Source organism: Capricornis sumatraensis, chromosome 13 (genome assembly GCF_032405125.1).
Source record: "Capricornis sumatraensis isolate serow.1 chromosome 13, serow.2, whole genome shotgun sequence".
In the NCBI taxonomy this organism is placed as follows: Eukaryota; Metazoa; Chordata; class Mammalia; order Artiodactyla; family Bovidae; genus Capricornis; species Capricornis sumatraensis.
In genome coordinates, this window is record NC_091081.1 from 81,328,575 (window position 1) to 81,356,464 (window position 27,890).

Sequence of the window (27,890 nt, forward strand, 5' to 3'; positions counted from 1 at the left end):
AGAAGAGGAAGAGCGAATCACAAATGCCTTACAGACTGGTGAAATCCCCAAGGTGGGAGGACACAGGTTTGGGATAACAGGATAAAAACGCCCAAAGCAGCGCTCTTTTCCAAATGCTCGAGGCAGCCTGGGCATTGGCAAGACAGGATGAGTCCTGAAAAAGACCTGACCTCAACCCTAGTTCCACTGCCTCTGAGCTGTACGGGCCCTGCAGGCAGCTTCCCTCCTAAACTGCAGTGTGCTCATCTGTGAAATAGGGTAGCAGCATCATTATCCTCATAGGAATGTTTCAAGGTCAAATGGATGGGTGCATGTGACTTTCTCTTCACTAGCTATAAAGCACCACATGCTGGTTTTTTAAAAAATGCTTTCCCAGAGAGTATTTGGCCCCACAGGACTCTATATGGTATCCTTGTTTGACAGGTAAGGAAGCCGAGAGTTGTGGACTACAAGATCAGGTGTATTACATTGTTTGAAGATCAGAGATCACTTTAAAAAAATGATATAAATTTTTTTATGACTAGTGAAATGGCAGAGACATTTCTTGGAAAACAGCAGTAGCCGGAATGGGAGAACCGGGATTGTCCCTCTGTCCTGTCCTAGGCTCCTAGTGACCTCTCTCTCGGCCACTTACCATGAGAGATGGTCGCTCAGCACCACACACCGTGAAAGGCGGAGCCCCAGCCCCGCCCAGCCCAGCAGTTACCATCAGAAGTGTTGTCACCATCTTAAGGGAAGATTATTCTATGAACCAAAGAGCTTTCTTGTACAAAAGAGGGAAATCTTTGAGTTTTCTATTGTAATAAAAATAGAATGCACATCCTTTGTTTTTTTCAAAACAGCTAAGTTCCGTTGAAAGAATTATTGCTTTCTTGATGTGTCTTAACGTTGCGCGTTTCTCTGAGCAGTGCATTTGGAAATACGAGCAGAGAATGTTTTATTATGTTATCAGAGAGTGGGAGGGGGAGCTCCCTCAAGTCAAAAAACATTCTATTAATTGATTTTCTGTTTTTTTTCTTTCTGCCTCTCATTTCAGAACGATTTGATCACCACTGTCCCTGGGTAGGCAACTGTGTGGGGAAAAGAAACTACAGATTTTTTTATATGTTTATTTTATCTCTGTCTTTTCTGACAGTCTTTATATTTGCATTCGTTATCACCCACGTCATCCTTCGTAAGTATGCTGGCGAAATCAGATTACGTATGTAACCATTTGCCTGACTTCAGTTTTCTGATTTAATTTTGATTTAAGATTTTTGGTCATTCCAGGCTCTCTCTTTTCTTTGTCCTTCTCCCTGCCCCCTCCTCCCTTCCAGCCGCCCCCCCTTTCCGCTTCTCCCCTCCCTCCCCTTCCCTCCTACCCCCGTCTTCCGACTGCAGCTGCCAGGGGCGCCCCTGGATCAGACTCTTTCGCTTACAAGACTTTCTCCTTGACACGTGGTCCCTGTTCCAACCTTGTGACTTCACTTTCTCTTCCACTTGAGGGATCCCCAGGAGGAACCATCCCCACATTTTCCCAGAGGATAATGTGTTGTCATGATACCCACTGAAAAACAGAACCTTTTTTTAAAATGTGAATCTACTTAAGCAGGAATTGTCACCCTCCCTAAAAAAAAAAAAAATGGGGGATAAAGACTGAGCTTTCTTACACACAAATCTATAAATGTGAGATGCACATTTGATAAGATGTTTAATTATCTGCCAGGACATTGGCAAGCTATGAAGGAAGCAACTTTATTAAAAATGAAATTGGGATATAGGTGATTTTAATATATATTTGCCTTAACAGATGGCATTTTTCACTCCCTTTTCAAAGGTCATAACTTTGAACTCACTTTCCTATAATAGGGATGTGATAAGAAGGAAGCCACTTGGCTTTGACCTGTAAAGGTGAGCCTTTAAACTTCCATTACAGCTCCATTAGCAACATTAAAGACCGGCATCGCCTCTGTCCATATTCCTGAAGTACAACCAGCCATTAGCAAGTCCAGAGCCTCTCTCTGGAATGTTTCTAGAAGTATCTAGACACACGCCTCACTTTCTTCCCTGAAGCAGCGGTTAGACCGATTAGACCGCAGCGTGCTAAGGCCAAATTTAGACACGCACATTCTCTACTTGTCTCTTGGTGGGGTTTGAATGGGGGTTGGGGGGAGCGGGTGGTATTGGAAGTTTCATATTAGTGTTTTACTTTGGACCTTCATGGACTATTCCAAATTTTCACAGGCATTTTAAATGCTAGTTTCCATTCATTCTTTCCCAATCTTTTCATCTAAATGTAACACAAATTTGTAATATATGTATGAGAGCCATAACTTGCTGGGACAGCAGGAAGAGGATTGTCACCGGTCAGAGACCCCTTTACCCTTCCTCACCACCTGGGAAGGATGGTCTGAGGGCTGTCCGGGGCACCTGTTTTATTTTCAGAGTCTCAAAGTGGCAACAATGTAACTAGGGTCCTCAGTTCAGTTCCGTTCAGCCGCTCAGTCATGTCGGACTCTTTGCAGCCCCATGGACTGCAGCATGCCAGGCCCCCCTGTCCATCACCAACTCCTGGAGCTTGTTCAAACTCATGTCCATTGAGTCAGTGATGCCATCCAACCATCTCATCCTCAGTTATCCACTTCTCTTCCCGCCTTCAATCTTTCCCAGCATCAGGGTCTTTTCAAATGAGTCAGTTCTTCGCATCATTTGGCCAAAGTATTGGAGTTTCAGCTTCAGCATCAGTCCTTCCAAAGAAAATGTATGTATTAACAGACAGAAGAAGCAGTTATTTATACAACTAGAGAAGGAAGAAATACTGATATTCCAGCATATTTATGACACTGAAAAATAGTCTTTAAACATTACCTCTTATATCATCTTTAGCAACTTCAAAATGCCTACACATGGATATAATCACACTGTATTTATGGCCTTGCCCCTACTTTCTGGGTATCAGGCAGTTTTTACCTCACACATTAACTCTGGTAACACACACGCACTCTCACACACACCGTGAAGCCCGTCCCTTGCCACCACACTGGCATTTTCATCTCCGCTGCAGTCCATGGGGTCATAAAAGAGTCAGACACGACTAAACAACGACAAATTTTTGCTCATTCTGGTTTCAGCAAAATGGAGTTTGCTCTAGCTTATTCTGATATATTGTTAACCCAATCTTCCACCACCAGCCCCCCCCAAAAAGCCTGCAAGTTGCTGCAATATTTTGGACAAAAGCAAATCGAGGTTTTCCTCTCCCAGTTCTCCAGCCCCTACCCCGACCCCCGATTTGTGCTCAAGAAGGGCAGAAGCTTTACATGACTGCGTGATCCCCACTATGATTCTGAAAGCCTTGGCAAAGACAGAGAGCTGTTTGAGAGCAGCTGGGGACCGTGCCCCGAGTCCTCCCTGCCAGGAAGTGGACTCTGAGAGGGGACACCGGATAGCCAGGGGCGGCCGGGGAGGAAGCCTGTCGTCCAGAGATCACCGGGAAGGTGACGTCTGGATTTCCTCTTAGAGGAAGCAGAGCTTGAGAAAGCGATATGGTCTGGGTTAAGCAGGGAAAGAGAAACCATCTCTTCTTGTCCCTCCTTGTGCCTCAAGATTGCGTTTGCTCCAAGATCCACAGCACGTCCACGCCACCCCGGCCTAGCAGGGAGGGATGGGAACATCTCAAGCTTTCCTCATCAGTTCTTCAATCAGTTGGCGTCCTTAGAGCACACGGCACATTGTTGGGGCTCCGAGGTGGCCAGTGGGCATGAGGGGGTGGGAACTTGGGGAAGAACTGGAGCCATCACACCATTAGCCTCCCCCCAGCCAGCCTGGCTTCCGGTTCCACCGAGGGTCTGGAACAGGCAACGCCAGGGAGATGCGCTAGAACCAGTCCCATGGCGTCTGTCCTGTTTGGTCACTTCACTGCCGAGCCAGGGCCAGTTTATGTCCCCAGAACACGGGGACCCAGCCTTGCCAACCCAAGGTTGGGCCACTAAGAGCTCCTCCAAATGGGCTTTTCTTTCTCAAAAGCCTCTAACGCCAATACACAAAATAAAAACCGCTTTTTGTCAGATGCATCGTCCCTCCAGCCCCTGAAGAAATGTTTTCTTGCACAGACAGTCTGTATTCACATGTCTCAAACCCCAAAACAGTCAGCAATATAGACTTCAGGTTTATGAGTTTGTTTACTCTGGGTGCAGAGAAAGGCGTCTTTGATACTTAGTCTAGTTTACAGGATGCCCAGGGTCAAACGTTAACCAACTTCGGGGAAACAGTCTTTGGTAAAAGAAGAGAGAAAATAGCATACAGTGTTCTATTTCCCTATTAAAATGAGGAAAACAAAGGAGTAATCAGAACTGTAACTTATGGGAATGTATGCAGACATCCATCTGCTTTTACTGAACAAATATCCTCCAGATGTTGGGTCTGCTTATGAACTGCCATTTTCTTGTTGAATAACTTTGGTGGAATCTCACTGTCCAATCAGTATCGGAGCTCTACCAAATGTAATTTTATTGATCTTGAGGCACCGATTATTTTTGTGTAGATGAGAGGGCTTTCAGCATGAAGGCTGTTTCTTGGAAGTGATGTCTGGTTACTAAATTCTGTTTCATTCCCCCAGGTTCACAGCAGGCGGGATTCCTCAACGCTCTTAAGGACAGTCCTGCAAGATATCCTTTCCAGGCTGTAGTTTTTCACCACGTTAACGTGTTAAGTATTGGACTGGCCTTCTCCTCAGTAACTTCATCCTGGGCCTTGGCTTTCCTTCTCATAAATCATATTCCTTCTCCTTCTGTGAAGCATCCAAAGAGCTCCTTGATATTCACCTGCGTGAGTAACAGCCTTTGAATTGCTTAAACCTTGAAGTGACTCATTTAGCCTCGTTGAAACTGAAGTGCTCTTTCGCTGGGAAACTAAGTGTGAATTCTTGCCCACCTCCAGAAACCCACACCGATTTGTGTTAAGTCACATTGGTTTACGGAGTAGCCAGGCTGAGTTCCAGCTGACTTCATTTTGATCAGCAGGTGGTCCCTGCAGAATATTTATGGGCGCCCCTGTGTGGGGCCCTTCTTGTTGCAATCACATGGAGATTCTCTGGCCCTCTGTAGGCTCTGTCTAGGGGTTCAGTTTGGTGTCTGGGCAGTATGGATAACCCCGCAATTACTTCTCGAAACTGAACATCTGTTCATAGCCCTGAGTAGAGATGGTCAGTCTCAAGTCATCTGGAGTCATCCCATCCTCCCGAACAGTGTACACAAGCATGTAGCATATGCTTGAAAGAAAAACGTTCACCCCTGAAGTGCTTGAATGGTCTCCCACAGCCTCCCCTGCCCTCCTGGGTTTGACACTAATTGGTGTAGAGTCAGCCAGCTGGACGCCCTGACCTGGCTCCATCTGAGACCCAGCTGTCTGTCTTTTTCATATAACCAGTTAGACTGGATTTGGGCCTCTCTAGTGGCTCAGATGGTGAAGGATCTGCCTGCGATATGGGAGACCTGTACAATCCCTGGGTTGGGAAAGTCCTCTGGAGAAGAGAATGGCAACCCACTCCAGTATTCTTGCTGGGATAATCTCCTGGACAGAGAGGAGCCTGGCAGGCTATAGTCATGGGGTCGCAAAGAGTCGGACGCGACTGAGAAGCTACCCCTGGGAGTAAGCTTCATCTTGTGGGAGAGAATTCTTAAAGAATGAAGAGCTCTGCTAAAATGTACCTGTCATGACCATCATTTAGCTGTTAAGGTGAACCAGCTTGTGTGCCTAGAAGCTGGTTGTGTGCATGTATGTGTGTGGTAATAGCAGTAGTGGAGGTGGTGGTATTTAGTTAGATCTGTATGTCCTCTGTGTGTGTGTGTGTGTGTGTGTGTGTGTGTGTGTACTTAGATGGTCCAAAGTGTCTCCTTTCTGGCACCTCTGTGTTTATGGGCAGCACAGAATGTTGGCAGTGAGTGCAGACTCTATAGTCAGTTGCTAGTCTCTTAGAAAGGGGACAGGGACATATGAAGATATATGCAGGCTCTTGGCGAGTACATCTCACAGGTTTGTTCTGTCTTCTGTTAATGATCTGAGAAGGTAGAGTTAGCTAGAAGTTGGCCAGAAGTCAAGGTTCTGCTGAGAATGAAATTCTCGACCTCTGTGGCTGCTAAAAGCAGGTCCTTTGGGAAACGCCATCTTTGTTTCTCTCCCCAACCCTGCCAGGGGTGATCATCCTCCTCCATCATCACCACTCTGTGTCCTTTGGTTTTCAAGGCACATTGCTTTGGCAAATCTTATAGCCAAGCCTTGCCTTTTCTTTCCTGAAGAAGAGGCTCATCTCGGTCTTTCAGGAAATCAGTTCCGTTATGAAAACATGCTGGTCTTGTTAAGTTTAATAAACGCAACTCGGAACCGGCCTTGACGTCTTAGGCTGTCAGCTGGAATGCTTCCTGAAGCCTCGGGAGTGTGGCAGCCTCAGCCACCTCCCCTCCCTTGTGCCCGGGCACCTGCGTCTCTCCTGAGACCGTGGGTCTGTGCTGGATGCCCAGGAAACATTTCAGGCCATGGCAGCAGTCAATGAAGGGACTCCTCTCCGTGGGGTTTCCCTGGTGGCTCAGATGGTGAAGAATCTGCCTGCAATGCAGGAGACCTGGGTTCGGTCCCTGGGTCAGGAAGATCCCCTGGAGAAGGAAATGGCTACACACTCCAGTATTCTTGTCTGGAAAATCCCATGGACAGAGGAGCCTGGCAGGCTACAGTCCACGTGGGGTTGCAAAGAGTCGGACACGACTGAGCGACTAACACTTTCCCTTTCTCAGCGGGGAGGGTGGAGAAGGGCTGACCTGAGCCTGGGGCATTTCAGCTGTTCGTTCTCCTTTGGGTCCCGCAATTCCCGCTGGAGCAGAGAGGGGCTGGGTGATTGGGTTTGTTGTTGCTGGGTCTTCCTGGTATCTGCTCCAGACCTCGTCACTCGAATCATAATCCCAGAGAAGGAGTCACAAAAGACAGGCAGCGAGTCCTAGTCTGGAGTAAAAGCCTTTTAATTTCCGCTCTGCCACAATTAATAAGGTCTGGGGTCCTTTCTTTTAACTCTTCTGTATCTCAGTTGTTTGGCCTGTAATCGTGAACTGCCCTGAACTTAGCAATGCTAAGCTGACAAATGCAGTGACATGGAACATAAGGGAGAATGCTGAAGGCCAGAGCAATGCTTCCGTGCAAGGCAGGAGTGGTTTCAGAGTGGCTTCTTTCAGTGGCACTGTCTGCGACGGGCAGGCTCTGCCGAAACGTCCTCCTAGAGCACACACGTCTGCTTGTTCTCATGGGTGACTGTGCCTGTCATCTGTGTCATCAAGAGCACCGTGTTCCCCAGCAAGGGGAACAGAAAAATGGTGCTGAGAGGAGCGACAGTGAATTTGAGTGGCACGCTGTTCATATGGAAAGGGGAGGAAGGAGAGCAATGCTCTTATTTAGTTTAGAGCAAATTTTAGCTGATTTTCCTTTGAAATATCATTCTCAGGTAGAGGTAAAGAGTTTCTCCTGTGGCCCAGAAAACTCATGAAAATCGCAACCACTGACTTTCCAGACTGAGTTGCCTTATGCAGGGCTGACCCTCTCCGGCAACAACCGGGCGTATTCCCCTACTGCGGATGCTCCCCAGGCGTGTCCTCCACATTCGGGAGCTTGGCAGCCACAGCTGTGATAGCACAAGGGCTCTGAGTGCATGACCGACCCCTTCTGGCCTCCAGACACAGCTCCAAGGCCCCCTGGCACATCTAGGCCGGGGCCTGCTCTCGCACGTGCCAGCTCTATCAGCTCCCAGCTGCTGTGTAACAAATGGCCACAAATGTAGAGACTTAAAGCAATGGAAATTTACCATCGCCCAGTTCTGCAGACCAGAAGTTCAGAAGGCTTGGCTGATTGGTACCCTAGATCCAAGGCTGAAACCACCGTGAGGCTGGCCTGGATATCTGAGGTCTCAGGGGAGCATCCTCTTCTGGCTCATTCAGGTACTTGACTAAAATCATGGGGTGTAGGACTGAGGCTCCTTTCCTGGCTCTGTCCCCTGACTCCAGACTCCCTCTGTCTTCAAGGCCAGTAACAGGGGAGCTCACACTCTGCATCTCTCCTGCCTCGTCCACTTGCATCTCTGACCTCGGCCAGAAAGACTATCTGGTTTTAAGGAGAGGACGCACCCAGATCACTCAGGAAAATCTCCCTGTCTCTAGGTTCACGGCCTTCAGTCTACAAACTCCCCTTTGCCATGTGCATAAAGTATTCACAGATACCAGGGATTAGGGCATCTTTGGGGAGGCCACTATCCTGTCTACCCCACAAGCCCTCAGGTAAGGGGTACCCCAGGAATCAGGCACTCATGTGCAGGTGGATTTGAGAGGATTTTTCTCTGAACCCATTTGGGAAGCTCACTAGAAGTCACCAGGTCACTTTTTTTCTTTTTAATATTTATTTATTTAGTTGCTCCAAGTCTTAGTTGCAGCATGCAGAATCCTTAGATGTGGCATGCGAACTCTTAGCTGTGGCAGGTGAGATCTTGGTTCCCCAACCAGGGATTGAACCTGGGCATCCTGCACTGGTCCAGAGTCCTCGCCACTGGACCACCAGGGAAGTCCCCACCAGGTCACTTCTGTGTCTTCCTTCCCTTCCTTTTCTGTCCTTCTGTTAATCTAGGAGAGAGGCGATGGGAGACAAAAATGGCTTTTGAAAATTTATATATATATTATACATACATAAATATACATACATTTATACATATGTAAATCTATACTCACATATATGCACATATATATACACATATGTGCATATGTGAGGGAAGCCAGGTGGGGCTAGTGGCAAAGAACCCATTTGCCAATGCAGGAGACATAAGAGACGTGGGTTGCATCCCTGGGTTGGGAAGATCCCCTGGAAGAGGGCATGGCGACCCGCTCCAGTATTCTTGCCTGGAGAATCCTGGTGAGGATCCTGGCGAGCTATGGTCCATGGGGTCGCAAAGAATCAGACACGACTGAAATGATTTAACACACATATACACACCTGTGTATATATGTGCATATGTGTGTGTGTATACACACACATAGAAGAATCCATACACACACACACATATGTATCTCCACCCTGAGTTCAGGTTGAAAATGTTAGTAGAATGCCTCAGGAGGTCCTCATTGAATTAGCCAGCCCTTCCCAGGGTGTGGGGACCATTATTATCTAACTTGACTCCTGCTGACTTGGTCCCCACTTGGTTTTGTGGGACCTCCTGACCCACTGTCACTCTGGGCTCCTGCCTGGAGAAAGATGACCTAAAGCTGAAGCCTGAATATCCCAGGGAGCTGCCCAGCCAAGCTACAGACCCTCTAATCAAACCACTCCATTTCCCTCCCGGGGAAAAGCAGAACCAAGAGCAAGGCTGAGGAGGAATGTGAAGCAAAGCTGCCCAGTAGGGAGGGAGGGGACTTGAGAGGCCCGGGCAGCACCCTCAGCCCGGATCTTCTTTATTTTTCTCAAAAGTAGTGGAGCATTTGGGGAATGTCAGACACATCCATACATCAAAGTGAGGTGTTTCTTCTTCACAAAGCACAGACACTTTTTAGGCGTGCCTCTCACACTCCTCCCCAGTCAATGCTCTGTCTTGACCAGGTACTTGCTGTTTGAAATACATGTTTTGAAGGAGAGTTCCTCTAATTGAGTGAGTCTCTTAAGAAGTGCTGAGTTCTGATGTTTTATCATAAACTCATATTCCAGAAGAAAAAGTATGCTTTGGGTCTTATTGGGTTATGATGTATTTTTGAAAAAAAAAAAAATACTTCTGGTTATAAGGGATAAACGTCTTCCCTGGTGGCTCAGTGGTAAAGAATCCACCTTCCAGTGCAGGAGACGTGGCTCAATCCCTGGGTCAGGAAGATCCCCTGAAGGAGGGCATGGCAATCCACTCCAGTAATCTTGCCTGGAGAATCCCATGGACAGAGGAGCCTGGCGGGCTACAGTCCATGGGGTCGCAAAGAGTCAGACATGACTTAGCAACTGAACAACATGAGTAATAAGTAAGGCTGGAGCCCCTCAGGTGGCTTGTTCAGTATTTCTGGCTCCTGCCATTCCTCTGGACACCTGTATGACTTTGGAAGCAGCCTGGAGGTGGCTGGGTGGAAGCTTCTAAGGGCAGCTTTTAGTGCAGAGAAAGCTGCGTGAACCACCAGGGCTGCTCAGGAATGGCATGGCCTGGGGAGGACAGGTCACAGGGACAGAGGTCCTCAAAAAGAGGATGCATCCTGCTGATCAGGGTGCTTGGAGATTCCAGCATCAGATAGATGTTAAACTCTGTGGCTCTAGCTCCCTCCCTCTGCTGAGGCGCTAGTTTGGGAGTCTCTTTTGAGGTGGTTGATTTGTGATGGGTGAGACTGATGTGTGAAGTTTCACGCCCACAAAAGCTGTCTTCTGATGACAGCGGCACTGCCCACGGCGCGTCCTCACCGGACCTGCAGTCTGTGTGCGAATAGGAATCTGCAAAGCACCAAGTTCTTAAACAAGAGGAGGTTTTCCGGCTAAACTGCCCGAACCCAGGAGTGTCCAGGGCAGCCTCTGCAAGTGACCCCTGCAGAAGTGATCTCAGGCAAGAATTTAAAACATTTCAGTAGCCTCCGGTCTGATCTCCTGACCATGATACAAACCAGGCAAAGGTTTCTCACTGTGGATGTCATTTGCAAAACAGCCAACTCAAAACAGTGTCATTGATGAAGCAAGAGAGATTAGAAACCAAAACGGCGAGGTAGCCAGGACTCGAAAAATACTGCTGTGAATGATGGGAACGTGGATAAACTAAAAGCTTGTCATCAGGCCCACGTGGAACCGGCCAGGCCTTTGGGAGAAGAGCATCAGCCAGCTTGTTCAGGAACTGAGCCCGGTGTCCGGGGGGTGGGGTCTGGTTCCAGAGAGGTGCAAAGCCCAAGAGGAGGCAGGCAGGGGATGCAGGTGAGAAACGGGCAAGGAGAGAGGGAGCGTCATCAGTGGCTGGGGCAAGAGTGCCTGGCTCTGGCTCATTGGCCGGCACTGCACAGGCCCTTCCCTGGCTGCACCTTGCCCTGCCAGTGTGGAGGGAGGGACCACCAGAATCACCCTTGGTAGGAGCACGTCCAGCCTGGAGCATCCCCCGTCCTCCTCTTCCTCCTCCCTCTCCACCTCCCGTTACCTGTCCTGGCTCCCTGTGACCATTTTCTCCCTTTGGTGTCTGCATCAAAGAAGCACAGGCATGCGGCGGCTGCCCGGGCTTTCAGCGCCCCCCTTCCCCACCTCCCCTGGGGGAAGAGACGAAAGGAGAATCTCCAGGGCAGTGGTCTTCAGTCCCCCCAGCCAGGTGGGCACAGGAAAGGAGGCCCTCCCTGTATCTGCGTCCTTCACGGTCATTGTGCTGAACACCCACCACGTGCAGCATCTGCCAGGGTGATAAAGTCTAGAACAATCCGGCAGCCCTGAGCCTCGAGGGACATCGACCAGAGGCCAGAGCAGCCATGGGCGGCAGAGGGACTCATTCTTCTCAACGAACATCTGCGGATGCCAAAGTCTGAGCTCCGACTCTGGTTTCTGAAAAGCAGAGTTAGTCTTCAGTGGCATAAAAATGCCAGAGTGTGCCCAGAGGAGGGGCAAGTTCCAGAAGGAGCCTGCACCTCCTGCAGGGAAGTCAAGAGGCTTCGGCAGGTGGCGTGAGCACAGGGCTGCAGAAGGTGCAATTCTGACCAGGATGAGTGTGGGGCGAGTAGGGGAGGCAGGAGGCTGTCTGCAGGGCTGGGGCTGGGCTTGGGTTCACTCCTTCACTCAGCACGGTTAGCAAAGCGGGCACTGGGAGCCCTAATAGTGTCAGCACCCAGATGCTCTCACAGATGGACACACACACACACACACACACACACACACACACACACACACACACACAGTGGGGCTTGGGGAGGGCACCGTGATGGCTGAGCCCTGCCTGGGGGCCCAGATTGCGCTTATTTCGCAGCACCATCTGACAGGCATCCATGGCCTGATGGGCACCACTCTATTTTAGTGGAATTTGGTGGAAGGCCTGGAGTTGGCCCAGGGGCTGTCAGAAAGGGGGCACCTGGGGCCAATGGAAAATTTGTGAAGGCAGGACAGTTCAGTTCAGTTGCTGTCGTGTCTGACTGTTTGTGATCCCATGGACTGCAGCTTGCCAGGCTTCCCTGACCATCACCAACTCCCAGAGCTCACTCAAACTCATGTCCATCGAGTCAGTGATGCCATCCAGCCATCTCATCCTCTGTTGTCCCCTTTTCCTCCTACCTTCAATCTTTCCCAGCTTCAGAATCTTTTCCAATGAGTTAGTTCTTTGCATCAGGTGGCCAAAGTATTGGAGTTTCAGCTTCAACATCAGTTCTTCCAATGAACACCCAGGACTGATCTCCTTTAGGATGGACTGGTTGGATCTTCTTGCAGTCCAAGGGACTCTCAAGAGTCTTCTCCAACACCACAGTTCAAAAGCATCAATTCTTCGGTGCTCAGCTTTCTTTATGATCTAACTCTCACATCCATACATGACTACTGGAAAAACCATAGCTTTGACTAGATGGACCTTTGAAGGCAGGACAGGTCTTCACTCACCCAGCTTTCAGGGCCCATCCATCCTAGGGTCTGGTGCTGCTCATGGGGCCCAGGAAAAGATAGGACAGGTGCCTGAGGTCTCCCAGCAGGATCTCATGGGGAGGTTAATTGCCGGGGTCCAGCCCCCGCAGGATCCAGGGGAACCTGAAGGAAAAATGGCGTCGGCGGATGATTTAGAAAGAGATAAGGAAAGAATATTGTAGATAAGAAAACAGAGGTAAGAAAGAGGCTGATATTCCTTGGTTTACATAGAAAGCCAATAAAACTTCAAGACATGAAGTTTGCCCTGTTCACAGAGGCCACAGGTGCCTTCCCAGTCTCCCGAGGGAGCGAAGACGCAGAACGTCTTCCCGTTCAGGTCTTAGAAACCCGGGCAGATAAGTGAAAGCAGGGAGCCTCTATGCTCCAAGGGATCAGCCTGAAAAACAAAGTAAGAGGAAAAAAAAGAGAAAAAAAGAAAAACACGGGGTGACCAAGCTTCTTTGAGCGAGGCCCAATAGCTTTATATTTAAAGGTACTTTTATACCTTGTCTTATACATAGAGGGAAATGAAAGATGCAAAGTCATACAGGGTCAGCCCAAACATTACATCTGTTTTGTCTTTATCGAAACCAGGATTTTTTCTGTAAACCTTTCCCATAAACAATATTGTGTACATTATCTTCTGGCCTTGGAGGCCTGTGAACATTTTATGACCCTCTTTTTATAAAGGCTGTTCAACCAGAAAACTTATTTTCCCTTGAAATGTTTTTTCTTATATTTCTAATCTATGTCAGCCTCATAAAATATCAAAGAGTTACATTCGCACGAAGCAAAGGTGCAGTGAGTTACAAGAAAGAACCAATTAGCTCAAAGTCTGATGTGGTTAATTTCAAGGCTACGCTTGTTTTTCTTACTTTTCAACTATGTTAACAAATGCATTCCCAGGTGCACAGTGGATAAGAGATATGGGAACTTAGCAACAAGCATTGGCCCAATAATGAAATCCTACGCCAGCACTACTCTAATAACTTTTAACTCTTTGAAAGGCTCTATGTTTTAGGCTTTCCATGCCTCTCACAGTTCGGAGGCTGTAAATAATCGTATGCGTAGTTGCAAGAGTCTGGATATACCTGCCAAGCAAGCTAGAATGCTAACAGAGGGGTTTTGATTTGAAATATTCCTCTCATGTCCGGGAGACTTATTAGCTATAGCCTTAAGTTAATTTTCTCCAGAGAAAGGTGGTCAGGGATAGTTAATGTCAGAGGAGTTGGTGAAAGTCATGAAATAGTAAAACAGAAAGATTCTGGTTTGGGGGTAGATGCTCGAGAAAGCCTAGGGAGCCCCCTTGAGTTCTGAAGCCTTGCTTAACAGTTCTTTGCCACATGACCTTTGTCATGGGTGGGATCTCCCGTGGTGGCTCCCGGCCACCCCCCATTTAAGCTCAGCGGCATTTCCAGAACTAGAGCTCAGCCCCCTCCACCCAGGGAACTGAGACTCTCCCCTGCTGCCCTGACCAGGCGGATGGAGAGAGTTCTGTGAAGAAGCACAGATTATGTCTCAGAAGATTGCAGAGGGGGGCATGAAGTTTTGGGTTTTTTAAATCACCCAACTGATACAGGAACATATTCTCACAGAATGAATTTTAGTCATCAGGATAACAAGGAAGTTTTGCCCTTGACCCCTCATCATTCTGTAGAGGACTTGTGGGGTTTTGTGAGTCTTTCCGTACGATCTTCTCAGAGTTCAAATACGTATACTGTACGTGTGCGTTCATACACAGCAGATGGGGGGAACTGCTTTACCTGAAGGGAATCACACATACCCTTTGAATTGTTCTACAATTTGATTTTCAAATATTTTCTGAAGGCATGTCAACACATAGATGGCATTCTTCTTTCAGCCGCTTAATAGAATTCCAGGGTATAGATGAACCATAGTGTATTCTTCTATAAATGACTGTTTAGACTTTTTTTTTTCATTACTCAGAAAATGAGATAGTGGGTTTTCTTGTATCTCTTTGTGCACAAGTGTTAGTATTTCTCTAGGATTGACAACTAGATGTAGAGTCACTGGGTTAGAAGCTAACACAGTTTAAATACTGTTTGTGGTGGTGGAGTCGCTCGGTCATGGCCAACTCTTTGTGACTCCATGGACTGTGGCCCGCCAGGCTCCTCAGTCCATGGGATTTTTCCAGGCAAGAATACTGGAGTGGGTTACCATTTCCCTCTCCAAGGGATCTTCCTGACCCAGAGATCAAACCTGAGTCTCCTGCACTGCAGGCAGATTCTTTACCAACTGAGCCACTGGGGAATATTGTCCCCTGAAGAGAGTGTGCCAGCTCATGCTCCATTTCTCCCCACCTTCACCCATGTCGGTGACAATCTCGTCAGGACCGTGATTTTGCCAATTTGATGGGGAGGGGAAAAAATCGTTGTTTTAATTTCCATTTTCTAGATAATAATCAGCTTGCACATATTTCCATGATTGTTGACCCTTTTTCTCACCTCGGTGCCAGTTCAGACTCTGAACGTATTTCCGTTGTTTGTTCTTTTCCTATTAGCATGTTTTTTGTATATTCTCAGTAATAATTTTATAACTAGCTTTTCCCAATATTTTTCTCCCAACCTGTCACTTGCCTTTTAACTTAACTTTTTATCCCAAAAGTATAATTTATTAACAAGTTTTATCTATAAATCTCATCCTACATGGCTCCTGGGCTTCCCTGGTGACTCAGTGGCAAAGAACCCACCTGCCAGTGCAAGGACTTGAGCTCAATCCCTGGGCTGGGAAGACCCCCTGGAGGAGGGCATGGCGACCCACTCCAGTACTCTTGCCTGGAAAATTCCATGGAAGGAGGAGCCTGGTGGGCTGCAGTCCGTGGGGTCGCTAAGAGTCAGACACGACTGAGCGACTTCACTTTCACTTTTCACTTTCATGCACTGAAAAGGAAATGGCAGCCCACTCCAGTGTTCTTGCCTGGAGAATCCTAGGGACGGGGGAGCCTGGTGGGCTGCCCTCTATGGGGTCACACAGAGTCAAACACGACTGACTCGACTTAGCAGCAGCAGCAGCAGCAGCATGCACCTCTATGGAGAAGGAAATGGCAACCCACTCCAATATTCTTGCCTGGAGAATCTCATGGATGGAGGAGCCTGGTGGGCTGCAGTCCATGGGGTCACAAGGAGTCAGACACGACTAAGTTACTTCACTTTCACTTTTATGCACCTCTATATAAGCATTTCGGAGAAGGCAATGGCACCCCACTCCAGTACTTTCGCCTGGAGAATCCCAGGGATGGGGGCGGGGGGGGGGGCCTGGTGGGCTGCCATCTATGGGGTCGCACAGAGTCAGACATGACTGCGAGACTTAGCAGCGGCAGCAGCAGCATATAAGCATTTAAGAGAAAGAGTTGGAAAGATGGAAAGACGATGGCCCAGTGATCCAGTCTGAAGGGTCCTGGTAACTTGATCTTCAATGTGTCTGTCGTGTAAATCATCAGAAAGTCAGCACCCCCAACCCCAGACTCAGTGACAGGCCCTCAAGTGACAGGAACACAAGCCGTAGTTTCTTATCTCTGTCTAAGGATTCGAGAATCATCTAACTGATGAGAAAAATAGGCTGACAAGTTCCTGAACCTAAATATCTAAGAGCATTAAAGGCTGATGTAGACATTCCATCTGGAGAACAAAGGGGTCTGTTGTTGATGTCTACTCATCCATCAGAGCCCTTCCTGTAAGTGAGCATGGCCTATCTTACCATCATTTGTAGAAAAACTAAAGGACAAAAAGATTACCCATATCATCTGTTCCTTGTATTTTAAGTATCAGAACCTCAGACAGAGACCTGAAGCAGAAAAAGATACAGGAAGACCCAGGGGTGGGTGGCCAGCGCCCACTGAGAAAGGCCACCTGGTACTAAGTGGCACCCCAGTCACATATGGAAAGGGTGCTCAGAGCAGAAAGGGTCCAAGGCAAGCATTCCCTGGCCGTTCTGGAATCTGGGGATTTTGGTCAATGAGGAAATTCACATGAAATACAGACTTTTCAAAATAAACTGTTATCTGGATTTGGCACTTGGCAAAAAAAAATCCCGTGGCCAGCCTGGCAGCTGGAATGTGAGGAACTGGGTGATGACATGTCAGCAGAGACAAGTTCTTCCCCCGGGGCGGTGCTGAGGCTATGGGACTGGTGAACGGGGTGTGATGTCGTGGGCAGTCTCAGCCGTGCTGTCGGAGCTCTGAGGCCTCAGAGTTAGGGCCTGTCATGGGACGCTCCATGGCCTGGGGCCTCAGGAAGCTCTTTCTCTCCTGCAAGTCTGGAGACCATGTTCTGTTCTGCTGTAAATTGCTGTCTGAGTTGTTATAAGTGGCTTGACTTCTCTGGGCCTTAGCTCTTCATTTTACAAATAACTATTTTGTCAAATGAAAGGATTAGAATAAATCAGGACATCTTTACTTAAAGTTCATGACTATCCATGGAGAGGCATCAGGGGCGTTTTTAAGCCTCCTGAAATTTAAGGAAAAAAAAAGTGTCTGTGTGGACATTTTTTTACTTTGCCAACAAAGATCTGTCTAGTCAAAGCTAGGATTTTTCCAGTCGTCATGTATGGATATGAGAGTTGGACCATAAAGAAAGCTGAGTGCCAAAGATCTGATGCTTCTGAACTGTAGTGTTGGAGAAGACTCTTGAGAGTCCCTTGGACTGCAAGGAGATCCAAGCAGTCCATCCTAAAGGAAATCAGTCCTGAATATTCTTTGGAAGGACTGATGCTGAAGCTGAAACTCCAACACTTTGGCCACCAGATGTAAAGAACGACTCATTTGAAAAGACCCTGATGCTGGGAAACGGTGAAGGCAGGAGGAGAAGGGGATGACAGGATGAGGTGGTTGGATGGCATCACCGACTCAATGGACGTGAGTTTGAGTAAGCTCCGGGATTTGGAGATGGACAGGGAGGCCTGGTATGCTGCAGTCCATGGGGTCTCAAAGAGTCGGACATGACTGAGCGACTGAACTGAACTGAAATGAAGGTTAAAAACCTTTGGTTCCATGACCTCTCACCTTTTACAATTCCCCAAATACTGAGGTGCCCTCACCATTGTGCCCGGCAATATTTCTGCATCTTTGCCAGGCCGTCTCTTCTTGCTTACCTTCCCACGGGCAAGCAGACCCCTATTCCCTGAGGGTGAGGAGCTTACCTTTCCCCACTGTCCTGAGTGCAGGGCTGGGTGCCCCAAAAGGCACAGAGCAGGCATTTCTGGGATCGTGTGGAAACCCGAGGAGGGACACCCACCCACCGGCATTTTTAGTCTTTTTCAATTCCCTAGCCATCTAGCGAGCACCTCGGCATGCAGCAGGTTGAGCTGGGGTCGAGGGGCATTTGAAACCATACTCTTGGCCACAGAGGAGGCTCTTGTCTTCCTGGGGGCTGGGGAAGACACATGGAGGCTGGCAGAGGTCACTGCTGTGCTTTGAAACATCTTTGAGGCAGTAAACATCCAGCTGCTTATTAAATTGGCTCCTACTGCTGTTGGCCTATTTCCACTCATGTCTTTTTTTTTTTTAATCAGTAAATGGGTTTTGATACATTAAAGCAGAATTTATGTTTCTTAATCTTATTATGGTGTAGATGTTTTCGACATGAAGCTGTCGGGTCAGTGAGAGGATGCATTCTTCAGATATTCAGCCTGAGAGTGAATTTGAGGGGAGTGCAGTCTTTAAGGTGCCATGGGTTTGAGAATCCCTGATGAAGAGGGTTCTCATCTCCCCCAGCCGAGGTTGGGAACAGCCTAGAGCTACCTGTCCCTCAGCAAGAATCAGGAAAGGACCCAGCTTCCACACTTTCAAGGTTCAAATCCCTGCTCTGCTGTTTCCTATGCAAATTACGTAACTGCTTCCTGCCTCGGTTTCCCTGCAGGTCCAGTGGGAATCAGACTTCTCACGGCGTTGCTCTCTTATTCCACGTGAAGCCTTTGGAGCAGGGCCTGACACACAGCCTGTGATGCCAGCATTGTTAGGAATGGCAATGACTGTTTCTCCAGACATCCTGTGGGTGATGGGGCAGCTATAGGGGGGGAGTCAGAGGAGGCTGCATCTCACATGCTACCTGGAGTCCGTGTTGTTTTGACCCAGCTGTGAGCAAACAGTGGAGCTGCATTCTGTTATTTGTAAAATGTTTCCAAAGCACATGAGACATTAATATAGAACACTGCGTATTTGTTGGGGGAGGGGTGGCTATAAACCTTTAAAACGCCGCATCTGCTGGTAACACTGCCTCCTTTTGGAGGTAATCCCGTCAGTGGCATTGCGAAAGGAACAGCAGCTGTGGAGCGAGCCGTAGCCACACTACATGCTATGACCCCCTTCCACCTTCACATGCTAGCTTTCATACGTTCACGGATGGATATTACATATGTTTTGACAGGCCCATCGTTCTGCCTGGATTGTAAACTGTTCATGATGCATAAGTATTTCTGAGACTGTAGATGGGCTCTTCGTGTGTGTGTGTGTGTGTGTGTGTGTGTGTGTGTGTGTTAGTCGCTCAGTAGTTTCTGACTCTGCGATCCCATGGACTGCAGCTCGCCAGATGCCTCTGTCTGTGGAATTCTCCAGGCAAGAAGACTGGAGTTGGGTGCCATTCCAGGCTCTTTGTGTGTAATTCAGTAAATAGATCTTTTGGTTCATTCTTCATTCTCTTTCCTACCCTGTTTCCATTCCGTTTGTCACTTCCTCTTTGACCTCTCTGCCCTCTCGATGTTCCCTTCCCGCCTGCACGAGCTCCGTGCCAGCGTCAGCTTCTCTCACGCCACCCAGTTCTCCCGACTCAGGCTTCCTTGTCAGTTGCCCTGGGCTGCACTTCGCCTCTGCTTCCCAGCCAGGCTCCCGTGTTGCTGCCTCCCTCCATCTGTACCCTTTTGGGTGGGGAGATGAGGCTGGGAGGAGGGGCGTCTGTGAGCCCTGACCTGCAGGCAGGCAGTTGAGAACAGGATCATCTGCTATCTGAGCCAACGTCCCCGTGCCCCCATGTGCAGCGAGACCTCTGCTGTAACCGTTTGTCTCCCTGTAACCCTGGCAGAAATCGGAGGGTTGCCCAGGCTGGTGGCAGGGGTCTGCTTCTCTCCATCTCTCTCTTCTCACTCCGATCGTCCCTACCCCTCTGTCCTTACCCACTTTTCCAGAATCCACCATAGACTTCCTCTTCTTGGGATGTGCAGCTCCTTCTCCATCCCATTCACCTCCTTCCTCCGTGAGGACCGGGTGGGACCCCCGGAGCTCTGTGTGTTGGATCCGTAAGAGCCCAACTGCTCACACTGTTGGCACCTTGGCCAGCTGGGCACCGTTCTCTTGCAATGTCCTTTTAATTTCTGAGTAGGACTCTTCTGAGACCTTGCAGTTTCTAGAAATTTAAACCTTAGAAAGAAAAGCAAAGCATGTTTCCACTTTTCCAAGAGCAGAACCAGTGGTTTATTCTGAGGTTGGATGTCAGTCAACAGGCGGGAGCCCATTCACGCCTCCTGTTTCATGTGCAGCTGGACAGTGGCATTTGTTAATCATGACATGGCAGATGGTGGCATTGCCCTGGCTGATATATTCATTTCTCTGGTCCAAAGAGAAATTATATCCAAACCTGAAAAAAATCAATGGTGATATATTACAGCATGATCTTAGCTTCCGTCCTTGGCACCATGAGGAAAGCACAAGTATTTTACTTTCTCTGGCCTGTCATTTATCAATGGCAAATGCATGATGTATATTTAAACTCCCAGACCTCTGAACAATTTTTTTTCCCTGAGATCCATCTGTATCTTGTAAACAGAATCTTATCAATATTTGTGGGACAGAAAAATTCTCTAGTCTTTTCAAATGGCCACACTCTTGGTTGATTTATCTCATCTGTTGAAGAATGCCAGGCTTTTTTTTCCCTTTGGTTTTAGCATATCTTGTGGAACTCACAGCTCCCCATCACTCAATGTCTGGTGTGGATCCAAGTTTCCTAGTTGCCTGTCAAATAGCTGAGGACAGCCCTATGTGTCAGCGTTGGCTGAGGGGCTGGGATAAGGTCCCCTAAGAAAAAACCCCACTCACCCTGATGCCACATTGAGAAATGCCCCCGCAGTGTCAGAAGCCCATCCACAATGGGAGTGGGCATCCCATGGGGAGAAAGGCCATCCAGGGAGGGAGACAGCCAGGAAGATAAACTCTGCCTGGGTTCCAGTCGCCTGCAGTCAGCCCTGCAAGTGGCTGTCACAGCCTCAAATCAGGTCGGGAGAGAAACTTGTCAGTGCTCCAGCCCAGCTTTCAGAAGCCAAGGCGATTAAAGAGGCGGCGATTGAAGTGAGATTCAATATTGAGTCCATTCAGTGAAGACCCAGGCCGCTGCCCACACCAACCAGCATGCTCCCTGGTTTTGCTGCCACTGCCTGTGGCTGCACGGTGGGTCACGAGGAAAGTGCCAAGGTCAGGCGGGGAGGACAGTCAGGAACTGCCAGCCATGAGAAAGGAACAAGGCCTGTTCAGCAAGCCCACCAACCCCCTGCTGAGCATAAACGCTGCACCGTGAAGGAGGATGTGGCCTTTGTGCCTGCCCCAGAGGGCCTTCCCTGGCTGGGAGACCACCGACACCAGGCTAATTGGACACCAGGGCCTGAGTAAGGGCCTGCGGGTGGTTCCTGTCCAAATCTCATTCATCCGTCTCCCCTGGGGCCCTGAGAATGTCACGGTCCTGCCAGTTCACCTCCTTGACTCCGGGCACCGTGCTGGAGGCCGTGGTCTGCTTCTTCTCCGTCTGGTCCATCGTTGGGCTCTCGGGTTTCCACACCTACCTGATAAGCTCCAACCAGACCACGAATGAAGACGTAAGTTCCTGTGGGGTGGGGCACGGGCGTGTTCTTTGGGGGGAAATAGAGAAAGAAGAGGTGGGGGCCGCCAGGTCTTCCGAGTTCCCTTTCCAATTGTGAGCCCCTGGGAGAAAAGAGCCTGCGGGAGAAGCATTTTCCGACGCCCATCTCCAATTTCTCTATTGCAAATCATCACATTGTCCTGACCACACCACTTAGATACTCAGATCGGCCGGCTGACCTCTAATTCCGAGGCCTGAGGTGGGCTTCTGCTCTGTTCCTTTGCAATGTTTTGGGAGCAACTTGCCACCCTGCCCCACTGAAGAGAGACAGTGCAGGCTGGCTTCTCGAAGATAATGATTCCATCATATTTTGGGAGGCAACTTCCTTGACCCCAAGTTTAACCTTTTATCTAGGATTATCTGCCTGTATTTAATGATGACAGAGAGGAGATATAAAACCAGAAAACCTAATGTTGGAAAATGTTTTGTCATGACTCTGGTCCCTTCTGCTCCGAATATTTGGATTCTGACAGAAGTCTCTGTCAGTACATGAACTAAATGTCTCAGAATTAGTCAGGTTGCCTTAAAGACTTGAAAAATCAGTGCTGATGAGATGCATGAGTTCAGAGACTATTAAGACAGTTACTTATGGTTGGTAACTAAAAACATCAGAAGTACTCTGCAGGAGTATTTAGGAGCTGAATCCAGGCTATCAATGGGCAATTGGAGGAGGCACGTTACTCCATTAATTCCATTACTATTTATCACATTAAATGTGGTATGAAAACATCCTCCACTGGTGGGACATCCCTGGTGGTCCGGTGGCTAGGACTTCATCTTCCAAAGCAAGGGACGCGGGTTCAAACCCTGCGCAGGGAGCTGAGATCCCATAAGCCTCATGGCCAAAAAAACCAAAACGTAAAACAGAAGCACTATGGTAACAAATTCAATAAAGGCTTTAAAAACGGTGTTTTAAAAAAAAAAAAAAAAAAGATCTCCACTGGCTTATGTGAACTGGCCTTCAATACCAGGTTGTGGAAATAAGAGATTATTTTCCCCAGAGAATGCTACTTCTCCCCCTGGTCTGACCTGCTGTTTGGGGATATTTCCCAGTTTAAATGCCAGTTGTCCTTGAGAAAAGTTCCTCGGTTTCTCCGGCTGAAGAAATGAGTAAAGACCATCACACTCTTTATGGATTTCTCATGGTCCGATTGACCCAACCTGGGGCATTGGTGCGAGGCAGACTGTGTCACTGACTGTCCTTTTCTTTCAGATTAAAGGATCTTGGTCAAATAAAAGAGGTAAAGAAAATTACAACCCCTACAGCTATGGAAACATCTTTACAAACTGCTGTGTCGCGCTGTGTGGACCAATCTCTCCAAGGTAAGATTCAGACAGCTTTTGTTATTGTTCAGCCGCTCAGTCGTGTCCGACGCTTTGCGACCCCCATGGACTTATGCACTCCGGGCTTCCCTGTCCTTCACCATCTCCCAGAGGTTGCTCAAACTTATGTGCTTCCCTCATGGCTCAGCTGGTAAAGAATCCACCTGCAATGTGGGAGATCTGGGTTCAGTCTCTAGATTGGGAAGATTCCCCTGGAGAAGGGAATGACTACCCACTCCAGTATTCTGTCCTGGAGAATCCTATGGACTATATAATCCATGGGGTCTCAAAGAGTCAGACACAACTAAGCAACTTTCACTTTCACTGTGTCCACTGCGTCGGTGATGCCATCCAGCCATCTCATCCTCTGTCATCCCCTTCTCCTCCTGCCTTCAATCTTTCCCAGCATCAGGGTCGACCCAGGGAAGTGCACAGCCTCGTGTGTTAGCAGAGGGCTCAGGCGACCACTGTACCCACTCCAGTGTTCCTGCCTGGAGGATCCCAGGGATGGGGGAGCCTGGTGGGCTGCCATCTATAGGGTCACACAGAGTCGGACACAACTGACGCGACTTAGCAGCAGCAGCAGCAGGCGGCCACTGTGGAGACTGCCGGCCCAGTCAGCTCTCTGCTCATACTACAGAGACACAGCCTTAAAGAAATAGAGATGTGACTTGTGTTATGCTTATTGTGTTACGCTTGGCATAACATTCCACTGAATTTGTGTCAAGTTTGGGAAAATCCCCTCAAGATCAAAATAGGGAAACTGAGGCACGGGACCCCCATGAATTACTATAAGATGTTGAATGTCTGTGATGCGCAGGGGACTGTAGAGCGGGGCCTGGGACACAGTGGAGGAAGTGATTAGAAAGCCTGTAGAGGTAAGTGCTGAGAGCTGAGTCATACAGAATAGACATGCTAGAATAGTTCAGAGGGAGCAATCCGTGTGGCCTGAAGGAGCTAAGACTGGTGATGGCGAGACGGCAGTCATATTAATAATGGCTGTGGCTGACGTTTGTAGAAGAGCATTACGCTCTAAGTGCTTTACATGGGTGAGCTTTTAAAACCTCACTCTGTACTTATGTGCTAAGTCGCTTCGGTTGTGTCTGACTCTGCAACCCTGTAAACTTCCAGGCTTCTCTGTCCATGGGATTCTCCAGGCAAGAATACTACAGTTGGTTGCCATTTCCTTCTCCAGGGGATCTTCCCAACCCAGGGATCCAAGTGGTGTCTCTTAAGTCTCCTGCATTGGCAGGCAGGTTCTTTATCACTAGCACCACCTGGGAAGCCCTTCTGTACTTATGAGGTACTATTACATCCCATTATATGGAAGAGGAAACCAAAGCACAGAGAGGTTAAATAACACACCCAAGATCACACAGGTAGTAAGTCCTGACTCGTCAGGACCCAGACCTAGGCATCTGACATCAGAACCCATGTGTGTTAGCTAGTACCTGCTGCCTCCAAGTCAGAACTATGCAGAACACAGTCAGTTCTAGACTTTTCATGAGTTACACCCACGTATATAGACTATTTCCAACTGATTAGCCAAACAATCATCAACAGTATTTACTGAGCACGTTTTCCAGGTTTCTAGGGTGAGTTTCCAAGCCTTCCTCTCTTTTGACCTCTAACTGTGTAAATGGAGACAAACCACAAAGCTGCTGGTTTGTCTCAACTTTGGGCTTCCCTGATAGCTCAGTTGGTAAAGAATCCGCCTGCAATGCAGGAGACCCTGGTTCGATTCCTGGGTCAGGAAGATCTGCTGGAGAAGGGATAGGCTACCCACTCCATTATTCTTGGGCTTCCCATGTGGCTCAGCTGGTAAAGAATCTGCCTGCAATATGGGAGACCTGAGTTGGAAAGATCCCATGGAGAAGGGAAAGGCTACCTACTCCAGTATTCTGGCCTGGAGAATTCCATGACTGTATGGCCCACGGGATTGCAAAGAGTCAGACACAACGGAGCGACTTTCACTTTCACTTTTCTCTATAGCTCCGTGGCCAGTCATCACTGACATGTGCTCATGGATTGCAAACTGGGTTTGATCATCAGGGAAACTTCATTAGGGAAGGAAGAGTGATCCTCACCCCACCCCACCCCCCAAAGAATATCAAGCATAGATTCCAAGGCCACTTGTTAATTGGCACTACCTTATAGTTCCTGGTGTCATTGGGTAATTGGAAATTGACCATTTTCCAGTTTGTGTCTAGAAAGCTGAGAGCCCAGTTTGCCACACTTGACCTGAATATGGGGGTGTCAGGGGGCCCCCCAACCTGTCCCTCCGAGGCCTCCTGTGGGGAGTGACAGCAGAAGGAACAGCCAAGGGCTCAGATGGAAGGGCCGCCCCAGGCCAGAGAGTCAGGCATGCCCGGAGGGCACCCTCTCCAAGCAAGCATTAGACTCACCCAGGAATCCCTCTTGGGGCCCTCCAGGCCAGAAAAACCCTCCAGAGATGCTTGGATTTTCACAGTTGAACTGTTTCCTCCTGGTGTGTGTTTATTTGTGGACACTGGGGATAGGCCGTGAAACACAGGGTAGAAGAGGCCAAAGAGACCTGGACAAGCACCTCCCGTCGTCTCTAAAGTAGACATCCGCATCCAGGAGAAGAATTCAAAGGTCTCCCGTTTTATCCAGATCTCTTTTCTGGTTCCCAAGTCTTCAATTTGCACTTGGCAGGCACTGCTTTGTGTTGTTTATAGATCAAATCTTGTCGTAGCTGAAATTATTACTCCCACAACTGGATTAAATTTGCTGGTTTGGCCGAGTTGGGACTGTATTCTTTCCACAATCCAAGCCCCTCTGGAGCGGGGCATTTCTCAGCACTGGCCCTCCACTCGGAAGAGCTTGGCCGCTCTAGGGTCTGTGCAGAAAGCTGGGTGCTTCCCTCTGTCCCAGGTCCCTGGGCTCCCAGAGCTGGCACTGATGAAAGGAGTGGGTGCTGCTTGTCTTCACTGCTCCTTCCCGTGGGCCTTGCTTCTCTCTGCCCTGCCTCACCCAACCCTGGGCCCCGAAGAGCACCAGGGCGTCTCACTGGCATCCCAGAGAAGCCTGTAGCATGAGCAGAGTCCCTCACCTCAGACAGGGGCCCAGGACCCCCCGTGTGCCCAACATCCTTGCCTCAGACAGGGGCCCAGGACTCCCCATGTGCCCAGCATCCTTGCCTCAGACAGGGGCCCAGGACCCCCCATGTGCCCAGCATCCTTGCTTCAGACAGTGGCCCAGGACCCCCCGTGTGCCCAGCATCGTTGCCTCAAACAGGGGCCCAGGACCCCCCATGTGCCCAGTATCATGTGCCCCAGACAGGGGCCCAGGACCCCCCATGTGCCCAGCATCCTTGCCTCAGACAGGGCTCAGGACCCCCCGTGTCCCCAGCACCCTTGCCTCAGACAGATGTCTCTAAAGCATTCTCAGTGCAACAATGTGCTCACGAGGGAGGAAGAGTGCGTCTTCAAGTTTCCCCACAAGAGCCAGAGACCACGAGGGCAAAGCCCCACGATCTGTTCCTTGCAGAGCCTCCGGGGAGGTGGGGGCAGCAGGGTGGAGACAGCCAGGTTTGGGGGAGGGGATTCTTCATAACCGCAGGAAGAATGGAAGATTGGAAAAGCAGAAAGTCCCAAGATGTGTTCAGGGTCAGGCCCTACGGGCTGGTGCTGTGGGTCAGTTGGTTGTAAGAATTCTCTTGGCCACTGTTTCTGGGCTGGGGATGTCCTCTAGAGAATGTCAACATAAAGGTTCATCAAGGACAAGTCTGAGCAGTGGGAGGGGCTGTGATGGGGTCAGGGTGCAGGCCCATGGGACAAGTGGGAGGGCTTCCCAGAGGAGGGGGTGTAAGGTGCGAACCAAAGGAGCAGGAGGAGCTGGGGGAAAGGAATCACGGGAGGAGAGCGGGGACGGCATGTGCAAAGGCCCACAGGTGAGGGGAGAGCCCGGCTTGTCAGAGGAGGAACTGAGGGAGTGATGGGGAGGGGGGGCGGTCCCGGGGGGCAAGCAAGGCAAGAGATGAGATGAGGGACTTCCCTGGTGGCCCAGTGGTTAAGAATCCACCTGCCAACGCAGGGGGGACAAGTGCGATCTCTGATCCTGGTCTGGGAAGATTCCCACATTCCAGGGAGCAGCTAAGCCCGAGCACCGCACCCACCACTGAAGCCCCCTCACACTACCCCAAAGAGTAGCCCCTGCTTGCCGCAACTAGAGAACACCCCCGTGGCAATAAAGACCCAGCACAGCCAAAAATAAATAAATAAAACAAACTTTTAGAAAAGAGAGAGATGAGATGAGCTTAGGGAAGCTCTCAGGGCTTTCTGAGGCCCAGGAGGAGACTTGGGGGTGGGGGCGGGCAGTGTCACAGCCCTGGGGGCATGGCTGGGCCTTGAAACAGGCTGAACACACAGGAGGGGGGCCCAGAACCACTTTTTCTATAATCCCTCCCGTCCCTTCTGACTCTCTTGATGACCTAGTTCTTTTTCTTCTCCTGGATGAAATCCCCTGCATGTCCTTTAATTTCTCCTGTCAGTTGGGGGAAAAAAAAAAAAAAGGACTCAGGGAACTTTCATTTCCTCCAAAATAGTGTCATTTCAGTGAATCAGAACTTCAAAGTTCCCTGAGAGTTAACACTTTCCTCCCCTTCCTCCCTACCAGAGCCAGCTAGATTCCAACATATCTTTTGGGGGGCAGACAATTTGACCCCCAACACGCCCCTTCCAGCCACCTCCCACCAGCTCTCCCCCAGGAGCCGTGCCCAGCCCTGCCCTCACCTCACCAGCCTCTGCCCTGGAACTCATCACTGGCAGGAGCTGGGGACCCCTCTCCCCAAGACGTCCTTCTGTGCCCTTTCACCTTTGATCTTTGATACCCTTGAAGATGGCTGCACACTTGCTAAGAGAACCCCTCTGATGGTCCTGTGTGGGGTCCAGCACCTCTCTTTTGGCAGATGGAGGTTCTTGTTGCCTCTTATTTTTTTTTCTAAACCTTCGGGGGATTTGACTGAAACTGGATCAGAATCCCACTTGAGATTCTGCCACAGGTGTCTTTTAAGGGGTCATTAGTCTGTCACTTGACCTGAGGTGGCGGCTGTGACAACAACCCCTGTCTTCTGAGAGCGGACCTGACACCTGGAGC

General features: G+C 49.2%; 1 protein-coding gene across 2 annotated transcripts in view; it reads left to right on the forward strand.

The window, feature by feature from the left end:
- ZDHHC14 (zinc finger DHHC-type palmitoyltransferase 14) overlaps nt 1–27,890 on the forward strand; it is a 285,791-nt gene that overhangs the window by 243,099 nt on the left and 14,802 nt on the right. For both annotated transcript variants that reach the window (XM_068985112.1, XM_068985113.1), the window contains exons 4-7: nt 1,037–1,174; nt 4,595–4,643; nt 21,303–21,405; nt 22,663–22,772. In XM_068985112.1, coding sequence (XP_068841213.1) covers nt 1,037–1,174; nt 4,595–4,643; nt 21,303–21,405; nt 22,663–22,772 — 400 coding nt within the window. The remainder of the gene's footprint in view (nt 1–1,036; nt 1,175–4,594; nt 4,644–21,302; nt 21,406–22,662; nt 22,773–27,890) is intronic.